This window comes from Aptenodytes patagonicus, chromosome 6, assembly GCF_965638725.1.
Source record: "Aptenodytes patagonicus chromosome 6, bAptPat1.pri.cur, whole genome shotgun sequence".
In the NCBI taxonomy this organism is placed as follows: Eukaryota; Metazoa; Chordata; class Aves; order Sphenisciformes; family Spheniscidae; genus Aptenodytes; species Aptenodytes patagonicus.
The window spans coordinates 62,268,397-62,282,264 of NC_134954.1; the positions used below are offsets into that span (position 1 = coordinate 62,268,397).

The 13,868-nt window shown below is 44.8% G+C and overlaps 1 protein-coding gene across 2 annotated transcripts in view; it reads left to right on the forward strand.

Moving 5' to 3' along the window:
- Nucleotides 1–13,868, forward strand: part of GLI2 (GLI family zinc finger 2) — a 195,544-nt gene that overhangs the window by 38,668 nt on the left and 143,008 nt on the right. For both annotated transcript variants that reach the window (XM_076342940.1, XM_076342939.1), the window contains exon 2: nucleotides 12,401–12,563. In XM_076342940.1, coding sequence (XP_076199055.1) covers nucleotides 12,431–12,563 — 133 coding nt within the window. In that variant the 5' untranslated portion in view covers nucleotides 12,401–12,430. The remainder of the gene's footprint in view (nucleotides 1–12,400; nucleotides 12,564–13,868) is intronic.

Consider the following 13,868-nt stretch of genomic DNA (forward strand, 5'->3'; position numbering starts at 1 on the left):
GGGATTTTGTTTATAGAGAGAGGCAGACCAAAGCAGACTGGGTTTGTGAGGAAAAAGAGCAGGGAAAAAAGAGAGAAAGGGCAAGGAGAGCAAGAAAAGGGGCTGTGACATGTTTTAGAAGGTGGTTGGGGAGGAGTGAGGTGATTAGAGGAGAAGAGCAGATGAAACTTCAGGAGCAGGGAGGGAGTTGTAGATGGGAGGTAAAGTACTTATCTTGTTTTGACTGTTTTCTCTAGGAAGAACTCAACAAGCTTGTGTGCAGAAAAAAGATACGGAGATAGGATATAATTATTATATACATTAATATGCAACAGAAATAATGTACAGTAACTACAAGGTAAATAAGTAATAACTATTACTAGCAGTACTAAAAAGCTATATGTGTGTGCGTATACACACACGCTCCTATAAAAGGGTTCTGCCCTGAAGAATTTATATTAATCCTTTGCATTTTGTCTTAAATCAGATAATACCAAGGAACAAAGGCAAGCAAGGAGGAAGTACTTACAGAGCCTTCTCAAGCTAGCCTTAATGATTTGAGTCTTATGTAACGAAATAGTAAAAAAAAATACATCTTTTTTTTGTGTGTTGTCTAGTGGCTACAGCAGTCACTACACCCCAAAGTCTGGTATAGCCTCTGAATGGCCATGGGGACCCAACAAGCATGAATGCAGTTTCGAATGCTCAACCCCTGGCCTGGTTACCACCAAACACAGTTATTTTGCTTGACTTGCTTCGACTGCCCAGTTGCATGCACACAAAGTGGTTCCTAAACCGTTCCTCTGAGCCATAGCAACCTGCCGACATTTGCTAAAAGTTTACTGCTAGCCTAGGTTTTGTTCCAGTGAGTTTTGTGGATGTGAGATGTGCTGGCATGTCAGCCTGGCTTGTTTTGTGTGTGAAACAGATAATGCAGGGTGGCAGAGGATCAGACCTCCCCACACTTCCAGTCTTCCATAGGCTGTGGAGATACCACTGCTGGGTTTGAGAAGGGAGGTTTTTCCCTTAGCTTTTATAACAAGAGAATGAAATAAATTATAATGCTATTTTTTTCCTTTTTGATGCTGGCAGGTACTTGCCAGACCAAGAAACCAGGTCAGTTCTTGTAGGCTACCAAGCAAAAATTGCATGATATTCTGTTGGTGAATGGTTTTATATCTGTCTCAGTAATCAAAATACTTGTAGCATGGTAGACATAACTGCATAGTAAAGGAATGTGCACTCGGCAACATTGCCATTGGCAGGACATAAACACCTTAGAGTTTATCAGTGTTCTGGGAGATGTTTATTACTTGAGTCTTACTAAGTCCTTATCACAAAAGGAAAAAAAATAGAGAAGTTGAAAGGTAGCAGTTAGTTTCGCTTATCAGCAGAGGCAGGCATGGTAAGATTCAGTCATTATAAATGCAGATATTTAAATGCAGATCTGTGAAGGTATGGCAAATCAACCACTTATACCAATACATAGGTGCATAAGATCACAGAGGATCAAGGTGCTGATCTAGCCTGACTTTATAACACCAACAGAGGACTTTCCTGTACTTAAACCCGTCCACGTCCAGTGATGAGTCTTAGATTACAGCAGATCTTCTGGAAAAATATCTGAACAAAATGTCATCTCTGCAGTGCTAGAGAGTCTATCACCAGCCCCAATCCAGTGCTCTTCTCTGCTGAAACTGGGAGCCTTGTTTCTAATCTGAATTTCTCTAGTTTAACTTACTACTCAGACTTTGCAGTTGGTATTAGGTAACTGTAATTGGTTTAGCAATAGGTTCTTGTAATGTCCCTTACCTCTGGGTCAAAGAGCATCTGTTAAAAATTTTTATTGATTATATGTGTATTAATATTACTGATCAAGTCATCCTGCAAACGCTGCGCTCTCAAGCTCTCTTTTGTTTTTCTCATGGATAGCACTGGAGCCTTTGCAATTTTCATCTTTCTGCTTGAACTGTGGACACCAGAGCTGGGTGTAATGTTCCAATAACAGTCAATTCAGGGTTAGACAGAGGCATTATAACCTCCCAAATTCTGCGTAGACAAACACATTTTACGTTAGTTGTTTGGGTACTGGAAACCTCCATAGAGCTTGTCAGCCACTGTTTGCCCACCATAAACTTCAAGTCATCTTCAGTCAGTGTTTCTCAAAACACAGTCTTCATTTTAATCAATTGTTTTCCAGATGTGTGGCCTTGTATGTGGTTGCTTTGAAATATATAATCTTTATATCTAGCCCATCTAAGGATAGAGAGCAGGTCACTGGTACAAAGCAATCATCTTTATTTACCATGCCTGCAGTCATTTGTCACTGACAAACTTCATGACTTTGTATTTGTTTCCAGTCACTGATACTCAAAATGATTGTAGCTCTCCAATCATATGAATGTTTCCACCACATTGAGTAATACCGGTCAGGACTAATTTGTGTATTAAATGAGCTATTCCACTTCTTGTTTATTACTCAGGTTTGCAACGTTAGAATCTACACAATTAAGGAGTCTCTTCTCTTTGAGTCCCTTGGTACCTTGATTAATTTTAATCTTGACATCTTGATTTCTGGCTAAATGAGTGCTCATTTTCACCCTTGTCTTTTGTCATTAGCTTAATACCCTCCTGAATACTTTAGCCTGTCTCCTGAAAGACTTATTCCCTTCCACTGAAATGACAGCCAGCCACGTTGTACAGTCTCTTTTCTCTGTAGAAGATGGACCTGCACTGCTGAAAACGGAGGGGCTTACTTAACCGTTAATTTTTGGAATCATATATAGCCCTGTAACTTGAGTTGCAGCTTGCAGAAATGAGCACTGTTCAGAGTATTAATTTCATTCTCCCTCATATAAAGTACCTTGCAAGGATTCTTGGTCGTTCTTGAATCTTTCTTCACCGGTGTGCTTGTGTCCATGCAGACTAGGCTGCGTTGCAGTTCATGGGTACGTCCCATATCGCTCTGTCCTCTCCTACTGCATCGACTGTCAGATATTTCAACAGTTCTGGGATTTGCAAATGCTCTGTTACTTGTGAGCATGAGGCTGGACTCGATGACCTCCATAGGTCCCTTCCAACCCCGAATACTCTATGGTCCTGTCAGAAACTCTTCTCCCATTCCCATCTGGATGAATTTTTCTCCATTCTCCAGTCTATGAACTGCCAACCATTTTATGTGGTCTGCATCCTGCCTTCAGCTGGCAACTGTAGTCTTATAAAGACAATATGTGTTTCTACCCAGTATGGATAGCAGCTTATGTGGTGTATGTGTTCAGCAGAGGAAAATGAGCCAATTGAAGTGTTGCGTTTTTGTTTTTAATTACATTCTTGTTTCCTTCCCAGGCTTCTCTCTTCTACATACTTACACGTGTGCCTCCGGAGGGAGGATTCAATAGGCTGATGAAGTGAACTGGAATGTTTAAAAATAAACCAAAATTTTGTAACGAAACATGTTCTGAAAGAACCCAGTTGCTATAGGGATTTTTGCAAGGATGCGGTCCTTCATCTTTCATTGCTCAAAATAAAGGTTTCCCTTCCTTGAGCCAAATGAGGGTTTTCTTATCCAAGCTTTGGAGCCTGTTCATTGTCATCTGGATGGACTAGTCACTACAAGACAATATTACTCATCCCACCCCTACATAAAGCAAACCCATTAAACTTCACTGCATGTGGTTTGTATTTGGGGTTTCATTCATGAGAGTTGAAGGTGCCCAAACTACTGCAGCACGGAAGTGAAACCCTGAGAGGATTCTTCTTCAGTCACCACCAGCCAAGAAAACATTTGCTTCCACCTTCTCAAAAGCCTTCTCAAATCTGTCTGATTTCAAGGCAACTCTTTTCCTCCTAGCCAAATCTCCTGCATTGACTCTCACCTGCTCCGTGGAACCTGCGTGAACATCTCTGTTCAGAATCAGTTTCGGCTCCACTTGTTGTATGTGCAATTTACTTTCTTGGTATCTTTTACTCGTAAACCTGCTGAAAAGTCAATAGGTTAATTATTACTGTTTTGGAGTCTAATTTTGTTGTAAACAGTTTAACTGCTGGTTCTCCACCCTGGTCTTAATACAGTCTGTGTTTAGCTGTTACCCACCCTGGTATATCTGCCAAGCACCACAGATGTTTTATCTGACATGTTAGTTATTAACAGTTTCTGCTCTTGTTGGAGCACGAAGACTTGATGAAGGGGTTTTCTTTTTTCTTTTTTTTTTCTTTTTTCTTTTTCTATTCTGGTATGCAAACGCTTCCTAAAATGAAAGCAATACTTTTTCATTAGATAAATGTGCACACATATAGGTAATATTTGTCCTTTTTTGCCTTTTTGGGAAAAAACCCATAAAATTCTATAACAGGAAATTGAAAACTTTGGATTTACATCAAAAAAACAAACTGAGACAACTCTTTTGCCAAAGTTCTCTCTCCCTTACAACAAAAACAAACAAATAAACAAAAACCAAGTGAAGATTCATGGACCAGTTATAATGGTGACGCATCACTTTTGAGCAATTTTTGTTTACCTGGTGGCATCCTCCCATATTTTTGCAGCATGTTAACACAGAGTCTGAATGCAGGAGTGTCTTGATTATCTTCTTTGACGGTTTTTCACATGTTGGAATTCGCATAGTAAAAATTTTCTCATGATAAGACACGTAGAATTGGCTTTGTAAAAGTACAAGCATGACTTTGTTTTCCTGTTCCACCACAAAGGGCTCTTCCCTCCAGCCCCCTCCATCTTCTCAGTTCTTCCAAAGTAAGAAACAAAGATAACTTCTGAGAGAGGGGAGGGAAAATCATGTACTCCAGCCTGCATGTCTCAGCATGGGCCAATGCCGAATCTGTGTCTGGCTTTGGGCTTTTATGTCTGCTCATATGTTTTGATGATGTATTGTAATTGTTTATAACCCAGCATCTGAAAGATAATTTCTGTTCAAGGCTCTAAGGTTGGCAACTTGAAAATATACTTGAAGTGGGGAAACGATTCAAATTTATCTGATTTTTTATAAATTGGTCTTATCTGTAAGGAAGCAGCAACATTAAAGTGACATTAGTGTTCATGAAAAATATGAACAGCGGGCTAAACCCAAAGAACGGGTGAAATGTGAGCTCCTTTATTCAATACCATCTCCTACCCAATAACCACAGCCCAGAAAGTATATGGCTTTAGAAAGGGAAAAAACATTTATATTTCAATTCAGTGGCCTCAGTGTTGTCACCTGGTGCCATGGAGTGTCCTAGGATAGCCTGGTGCCTGGTTGCCATTCCTGAAGGACACACGTCTCCTGTAGGTCCTGTGTCCCATCTGTCAGCCCTGCCCAGGACCAGGGGTCCCAGGGTGCTGGGTGCCCCTGTGCAGACACCAGCATTGCATCCTTGCTCTCCAGGGCCCGTTAGTGTCTGGTCCCTGTTGGAAGGTCTCCAAGGAGCATCCAGCTGGTGAATGCCAGTTCTGGAGCAGGTAGCTGAATGCTTAAAGACCTTCAAGAATGTGATAATTTCTGATCACCACCACTAACTCCATTGGCCTTGTTTAAGTGGAAGGCCACTGTGGTCAGTGTAAGGAGAGACAGTGTTTGTGACTCTTTCTGAGGTGTATCTGACATTGTTTCCCTTCACATGCCTGGCATTACACAAAGCAGTGGATTGAAGCAGTGGATTGTATCCGGGTGTCTAGGTACTCCAGCTATAAAGGGTGATAGAGCACGCTGGAGGGCTGAATTCCTCGGAGCTGTTTGCAGGGCATATTTCTTCCACCGGAGACCCTTGCATTTCTCTGTTTTGCTTCCCTACAAGTTTCCTGAATGTTTTCTGCCTCTCTTCCCTCTGTGCCATGCTTCCCTGCCCTGTCCCTGCCATGCTAGACATCATGCCGTGCCCTTTCCCACCCCAGCAGGGCTACGTCTCTCTGTCTCCCATGGTACCAGGTCTGTCTGCAGCCTCTTTCTTACTCTTTCCCATGCCACTCTTTTTTCTCTCCATAGGATTTGTCATTGCCTGCCTTGTGCCTGTACCTCCATTCACTCATACTCTTCAGTAAGGTCTTGCCTATTCTAGTCTGTAAGATCATTCCTCTCCCCTTATTTCAGCTTCTTCTCTGTCTTCCGGGCTCTCCTCCATCTTCAGGAACCCCCTGCTCATTCCATGTCCAACCAATCACCCTTGCAAACATCCCTCCTTCCATCATGTCTCCTTCCCATCAAGCATTTTTCCAGACTTTGCTTCCTTTCTTTACCTCCCTGGACAGAGTTGTGCTGATTGGTGCCTGGAATATCCCCGGATCTTCTGGAGCTGGTTAGAGGTGATATTCCAAAGTCATCACATTACAGAGAAACACTGCCAAGCACCAGGCAGTCCTGGGCGCACTTTGACGCTTCACAGTAAGGCAGGAGTGGCTTCTTCCTCGTGCTTTTGGTTTGCCATTGCCATATGGAAATGGCAGATGGTGTTGATCAGGAAGTTAATCTAGAAGAGTATCCGTTTCATGCCGTACGCAAAAGATTTGTTCATTAAACTTAGAACTCTAATTTAAAGCCAATTAACAGAGTGATTTGAAGAGACTTGTTTTTGAAGTTCAAAAGAGATGCTAAGTCTCCGATTTCAGCCTTTGTACATTCCAGAACCTGTATAACTATTGCAGTGTTGCCAACTCTCCTGGGATTTTTTGTCTCCTTTTTTTTCCCCCGTTTTTTTTTCCCTCCTCATTTTTTTGAGTGATGCAACTTTTGCCATGAGCTAGAACTGTTTGGTGAAGCCTTATGAACACCCAGCTTTCTTAGCAATTTTAGCCCTACATTTGGGGGTGGGTGGGCAGAACTTGTGTGTCTTTCTATCCTCTTTGCTGAAAGCCAGCACAGCTCCCTCCTCCCTCCCTTCGGCAGCCCAGTATTGCTCTTCTCTAAGCAGGAGTTGGGGAAGGAGGTAGAAAAACGGAAGAAGCCCTGAGCAGCTCTGTGCCCTCCTAACACCACTTCTGTCAGCATGGGGTCGTCTCAGCTTCCTTTCCTCCCTCCCCATAACATCTCCCAGAAGCAGGTATGGACCCACCACAGAAGCTTTCTTAAGCTTGGAAGGGGCAGCAGTGGCCTCCAAACAGACAGGTACTGCTCTACATATGCACGCCCCAGCATACAACACTGATTTCCATGTGTAATCAACCCTGTAGGATTGGCCCAAGCAGACCATTCCTAAGAAATGTCATGATGGGAAACCTTGTGTCAGGAGGACCCCAAAAGTGATTAGTTTTGAATTATTATTTATGCTGCTTTTACGTTAGATTGATATTCTGTAAACACTTGTAGATCCTTCAGCAACAGACAGCGTGTTTGGATAGTCCCAACATTTATTAGTGGCATGTGTACAGAAAAAACTTTCTTTAGTAATTTGAAGCTGCTGATGATATAAAAGAAAATAGAAGGGTCAAGTTTTGCTGTGGCATAGAGCCTATGACTTCACTGGGTTAACTGCTGCTACTTCCGTGTAATTGAGAACATAATTTGGCTCAAACCCTGGGAGACTGAAAAGGATCACAGCAGCCACTGTATTAAGCCAATGTTCAAGACAGTTGGCTCACACTGAATTTCATAAGCAGATCGTGTATTCAGAAGGCTTTAGCTGTATGACACAGTCCACTGCAAAAGAAGAGATGGTGAGAGTATCTCTTTGTTTATTTTAACTATAAATGGCACGCCAGGAAAAGCTATCAAACGTGGTATTGCCCCTGCATGGGGGGCAATGTGGCAGAATGGATCAAGTATCTCTCCCTGTGGGTGCATGAGGACAAACGTGGCGAGAGCCGTGCGAAGGCTGCCCTCAGTTATCCCAGCTCCCATCGGTCACACCAGGAGCCGGCAGCAGTGGGTCTTTGTCCTGGCCGTGCTGCGGTAGAGGTGGTGCTGGTGTCAGCAGCCAACACACCTCCATTGTGTCTTCTGGTGGGTGATGGCACCTCACTGGCACTGCTGGGGCCATGTGTGAGGAGGCCAGGTAGAGATGGACTTAAAATGAAGGAAAGGATAGACATCAGTCTGAGAAAGCGCAAAATATTCACAGAAGCAGAATGGCTGCTGGAGGCCTCCTTTGGAAATCCCTTCCTGCCGCTCCACAGGGCTGCCAGGCATGAAGGTGGCATTCAGCGACCACAGTGGCTTCTGGAGGATTAGACTCGTGCCACGTCACTAGTGGCACCTGCCCTCTGCCAGAGAGGCTCACTCTTGTGCTGGTATTTAGTCTTTGAGGAGAGGTGGCCGAAATTGGTGATTCATGTTTCACAGAAAAGTTTTGGGGGGAGAAATCTGTGTTCTGCTCTGTCAAGGGGAGGGGAGGTGAAGGGGGTTTCCTGATGAAAGAAAAATCCCGAAGAAGGAAATAATGCCTTTTCAAGAAGAGGGTGCACGGGGGGTCTCTCTGATGAGTATCTGACTATTCCCAAGTTTGCTGGCAGTCCCTCTCAGGCTGATGCCCTCCAGAAGAGACAGGCATTTTGGGACAGCAGTTTCAACCATTCCTCGAGCACTTAGCGGGAGGGATTGTTTTATTAGGAAAGTTTAAGGCTTCTTGTTTTCCCTCAAAGGCAAATGTGTTGTTTTTAATTCTGTTGGGATTTCTCCCTTTTAATATACAACACAGCTGTTAAAATAGCTGGGGTTGTCTAGGGCAAATCATATAGCACTTTCCTTGTTCAGATCTCAGATGGCTGCCTTTTTAGTGTCGCTGCAGAATTATATTACAGGGCATATGAATAGTGCTGGTATTAGTGTCAAAATCAATTACCCAACCCTCCTCCTGCAGAGAAAGCTACAAACCTTAGGAACAATCTGAGTAATCCATTCTGGGTTTCTAATTCTGAGTAATGACGGAGGGCAGAGACTTGTGCTTGAGTAAGTGCACAGGGTCTTTCTCCGTATAGTCACTCCTAAATGCATGCTCTTTACAGGAAAAAGCAGGCTCCCTGTGAAACCCTTTTTCATGCCAAATGGCTCGCTGCTAAGATTAATCTGTCGTTGAATTTATAAATTCTGTGTGGCACAGAGCAGCGGAAAAAGTTTAGCATTGAACAGAAAGCAAACTATGTATTGCTTAAAAAATGAATGTAGTGCTCCTGGATGGTGTGGATTGACTGCCTCCATCAATATATCTTCTTATACTGGTAATAAAAATACTTCCATAGCCTTGTGCCTCCGAGGATCTCAAAGCACTTTGCAAATAGGGCAAAGTGCTATTTCCTATTTTACGGCTGTGGAAACCGTCTGCGAGAGAGGTTAAGCTTTTTGCCCAGGGACACAGAGGAGACTGTAACAGAGCTAAGATGGGAACCTAAATCTCCAGAGCTCCAGCGCTGTGTCCTGGTTACACACCGCACCAAAGTGCGATGGGGGGAGTCTGCTGGTCACTGCCTCTCAGCCATCATCCATGAAACTTCAGGAGATGGGATACGAAATCGGTGTTGGTGCTCCTTCGCTTCCTGGTCTCTGTCCTGGTCTGTGGGTGGAGGTGCTGAGCAGGGCAGGATCCAGCCAGGGAGGATGCTTGTGTCCTCCTGGGCTGCACTGGTCAGGTCTGGTTGTGGGTGGCTGTGGAAGGAGAATGACTTTTGGTTGCTGCTGACTTGGGGAAAAGCTCAGAGCCTCACATCCAGCCTACCCTGCCCCAAGCACCTTTACAAAGTAAAAATAATTATAAACTTGTTACCCTAAATCCTGTAAGATTAGAGTAGTTGCATTTTTTTTTCCTAATCCAGTATTTGAGAAGGATTTACCTGTTTAATACAACCATTTATTAGAAACGCTTGATTTTTTTTTTTTTTTAATTCATAATTCATTTGAAAAGAAAGCGTACAGCTACAAAGGCCAGTTTTTCAAATACGGGCCTGGTCTCTTGTCAAATTCCAGTTGGATAAATGACACATCTGAAAAACGGGGTCCCTCCTGAGGTGTCTGTGGCAGGGATTTAGAGATCTCATTTCAGGCACCTCTCTGGAAAAAAGCATGGCTCTAACCTGCATGTTTCACAGGAGAACGATTTCTATTACTAGTTTCTTCCTTCCCCTCCCTGGCTGCTATGCTTTGCAGCCTGCAGCCCCCCAAGGATGCTTCCCCCATGCATGAGGCTGCCCCAAGGGTCAGCGTAACCGGGGAGGGGGGCGGCTGGGAGGGGGGTGAGGGCGAGTGTCTGGTTTCAAACAAAAGTGCAAAGCCTTGAAAGGAGGGACTAAGAAGAAACAGGTGGGGGGCTAGTAATATAGTCTCTGAAGTTTATTTGCTTAACGAACAGAAGCCCAGGCTGTCAGACCTAGGTCAAATACTCCTCCGGTTTGAATGTATTTATTTCATACGTGGTCTGTAACCCAACCTGATTTCTGGATTAAACCGCTGTAAAGTCCTGGCCCCCAGGAACCTATCCCATGTTTGCCATCAAGCCCAGCACATGCTGGGGCAGGACCTCAGGGGGGGCCACCTCAGTATTCACTGGAGCCTTGTGTCATCGGTAAACCCTGTAATTGTGGGTCCTGTCATTTCCAATGCAAGCTTCGCTGTTTACAGCTGCAAATCGTGACCACAGATCCATCACTTAGTGGTCCCGTTAATGCGAGCCATGCCTGAAGGCTCCCAGGATAAGCTGCTTGGGCTGCAGCAAACAGCTGCTCGGTGGGCCACCATCCTGCTGCAGCCCAGGCGGTGGTGGCAATGCTGCAGGACCACATCCACCACGTGCCAGGTCCCTCTGAGGTGCCAGCAAGGGTGGCTTTGTACTTACAGGAAAGTTTTAAAGTAGCCATTGAGTGGAGGAGAAAGATTTAGGATAGCCTGTCTTGAACGGTAGTGCAACACAGAGGATCTCCAACAGTGGGTGCGAGGGAGTCTGGGCGCCTGGGGCTGCGTGCTAAGCCGTGGAACTTATCATGTAGTGGGGAAAGAGGGGCTTCGCTTTCCTGCTTGTCTGTCCTGAAGTTACAGCACAAAAACTGCTTGAAAACCAGCAAAATAGCGAGAGGAAAAAAACCAGCCACAAAACGAAGTGCTTATGCCAGAGTCACAGATAATTAAAGGGTAGGAGTTACAGATCACACATGGGAGTTCCCGAAATCTTCATGTGCTTTAAAGTTTTTAGGAGTGTTAACTTTTTAATCCAAGATGTTCAGGAGTCAGTTAATCCTCCAGAGTGAAGGGAGGGAAGTTTGAGCTGGCACAATGGCAGTAAAACTACCTGCACACAAAAACCAGTTTTCTGGTTTCCCAGACATTTTTTGGCTGATCCCATTATTCCTATAAGATAAACAGCCCATGTGCTCCAGAGTATCTCAGGAGCTGAAAAAATTTGCATATGAAAATTTACATGTGAAAAATTGCAGATCTGCATTAAAATTAGAAAGGAAAGGAGGAATTAGCAGTGGGTTTTCCCAAGACCAGCCTGAGGCCGGTAGTGCCAGGTAACTGTGTGGGTTCTGTAAAAACAGGAGTCACGTGGAGACATTTGAAATAAAGCAAGTTAAAACGGGGCAAACAAAAGTATTTGCAGTCAGAAATTAAGCATGCCTCCTCATTTAAGAGAAGCCCCATCTTTACATTAAATTTGGGATACATATATGTTTGCTTTTGGGAGACGAGATATATTTGAGTCATGCAGAACAAATGATCAAGCTAACAAAAAGTTCAGGAGCTGTTATTTTTCATGGACTTAATTTAAAAAAAAAAACAAGTTCTTTGTGCTTTGGTATCTTCTTGTTTTGTGGAGCTTTCACTGGCACTTAATTCACCATTTGTAATGGGGGTAAAACTGTAGCTGATTTTCAGATGCGACCAGTCAGGATAGAAGAACTTGCTTGAGAGAGTCAGGAATCAGTGGATGTTAGTCCTCACCAGTGAGAGCTGGATGGGTTCTGGCAGACCTGCTGTGGCTTATCCGTAAGCACCGTTGAAACGTTCTGGTCAGGGCACTGGTTCAGAACCAGCGCATAGAATAAGCACCAACTGGGGAGAAAAAAAAAAACACCACCTCAAATGTATTTTTATTGAAAGTTTGTAGCTGACTCAGATTTTTGTTATGATGGGCTAGGTCACGTATAGGATGGACAGATTGGTTTTATACATGCTAAATTTTTGCGTCTCGTCTGTCCTTTAATCCTGGAAAGCCCTTTGGACCGGTCAGCTTTATTATCCAGCCCAAGTTTAAGTAGGGGAAAAAATGTATTTTGGTCCTGATTCTTTTAAGTCTTCAACTGCCTGAAGGCAGCGGGATGTGAGAATACCCATCCCTTTGCAGGGTTGTGCCCTTTCTGCCTGTACTGGCTGCGCTGCTAGATTTAGAAACCCAGGAAATCCCAGTTTACCTTTGAGCTCTGCCGAACCACCGGCTGCTTCCTCGTGGAGCTGATTTTGCCTGTTTTGTGAGTGGTGACTAGAATCTGGTTTTGTTTTATGTCCTGTAGGGTTGCTGAGCTGGAAGATGCACGTTTAAGATGGAAACTTCTGCTTCAACTGCTGCTGGGAAAAAAGAAGGGAAAGGTGCAGTTCTGGAGGGGAATGGCTTTACGGAGACGGAGAAGAAACCCACTCCTTTAGCAGCTGCAGGAGCAGCAGTGGCACAAGGAGGTACTTTATGTTTTCCACACTTTGAAAGCAGCAGGGGTGTTTTTCATTAGACTGTAAGATTTTAATAACTATGGTGGCATCTGTCCTGCTGTGAACACGCTGAGTTTATTGGGGTTCTCGGCTGTCGGAGGTCACAGGAGTGGGAAGCTGTGTCGCCGTGTGGCATCCAAACATCACTGCACCGTGATAAGTCACCGCTGCTCCTAGAGAACTGGATTGGGGTGAGGGAGATGATGGGCGGTGAGAGGTGGCCGTCAGAGAGCTGAGGCATCCCGTCACTGCTTGCCACTGGCCGACCGGTGCTGTGTGGTGTAGGCAGCATGGTGCCTGCCGCTCCTCCATGGAGGAGTTAAAGGGTGGCTGGCGAGGCTGGCTGGAGCTGGGGGAGTGCCCTGTTATCATGGTCGGGGAGGGGTGTCGTGTGCCGGCTGTGATCCTGCTAATGAGCTAAACAGACTGCACTGTCTTCAGCCATTGCTGCTGGGATTTCATGGTTAGGGAGGAATTTGGGATTGTCTGGCCCCAATGCAAGAATGTTCATAAAGAACCCCCCCCATTTGCACCGTTCCTCTTAGTGTCAGAAATAGCTCAGGTCCTGATTTCTTTTTCTGTCAGCGTTTTTGGGAAGATTTTGGTCGTGCTGGTGTTGAAGTCAATTGGGAAGCTTTCATGGACCCCCATGGGCATGGGGTCATTTTTGGCAGGTGTAACACCGGTGTGCTGGGGGACGTGCAGGCGTGTTGCTCCTGCCTCCTCTCACCCGCTACAGCAGGCAAAATACAGCCCCAGAAAACACATCCCTCACTGGCACACATGTGCTGGTGGATCTCCAGATTGGTGCCAGGGCTTGCCCACCTTCATGGTGGCTCCACCTGTGGGCCAGGCTGTGCCCGCCAGGGAGGCACCACACTGCCCTTGGTGGGGACTGGGACTGAGCGTCCTTTCTGGACAGGGCGTAAGGAGACAAACTTAGAAGGGGCTGCACCAGCTTGGATGTGACAAGAGACATCCCAGCTGTGTAAACTTTGCAAGCAGCTTTTCTTCCCTCTTTAAAATATACCTTATTGCTAGCCAGAGTCTACCTCAAAATGAACCCTTCCCCTCCCCTTCCTTCACTGCAGGGTGGTTTCTCATCACCCCAGGAGAGCAGCATGTCTCCTCTGCAGGCTCCTCTGTTTCTTACACAGCTCGGCTGGAGAGTTTGTTTTCTGTTGGCTGAGTTTTGAAGATAGTTCCCAGCCCAAATTGCTTAAATCTGCTTGATCTATCCTTCCTTTTCAACACATTTGTTACTCAGTTTTAATT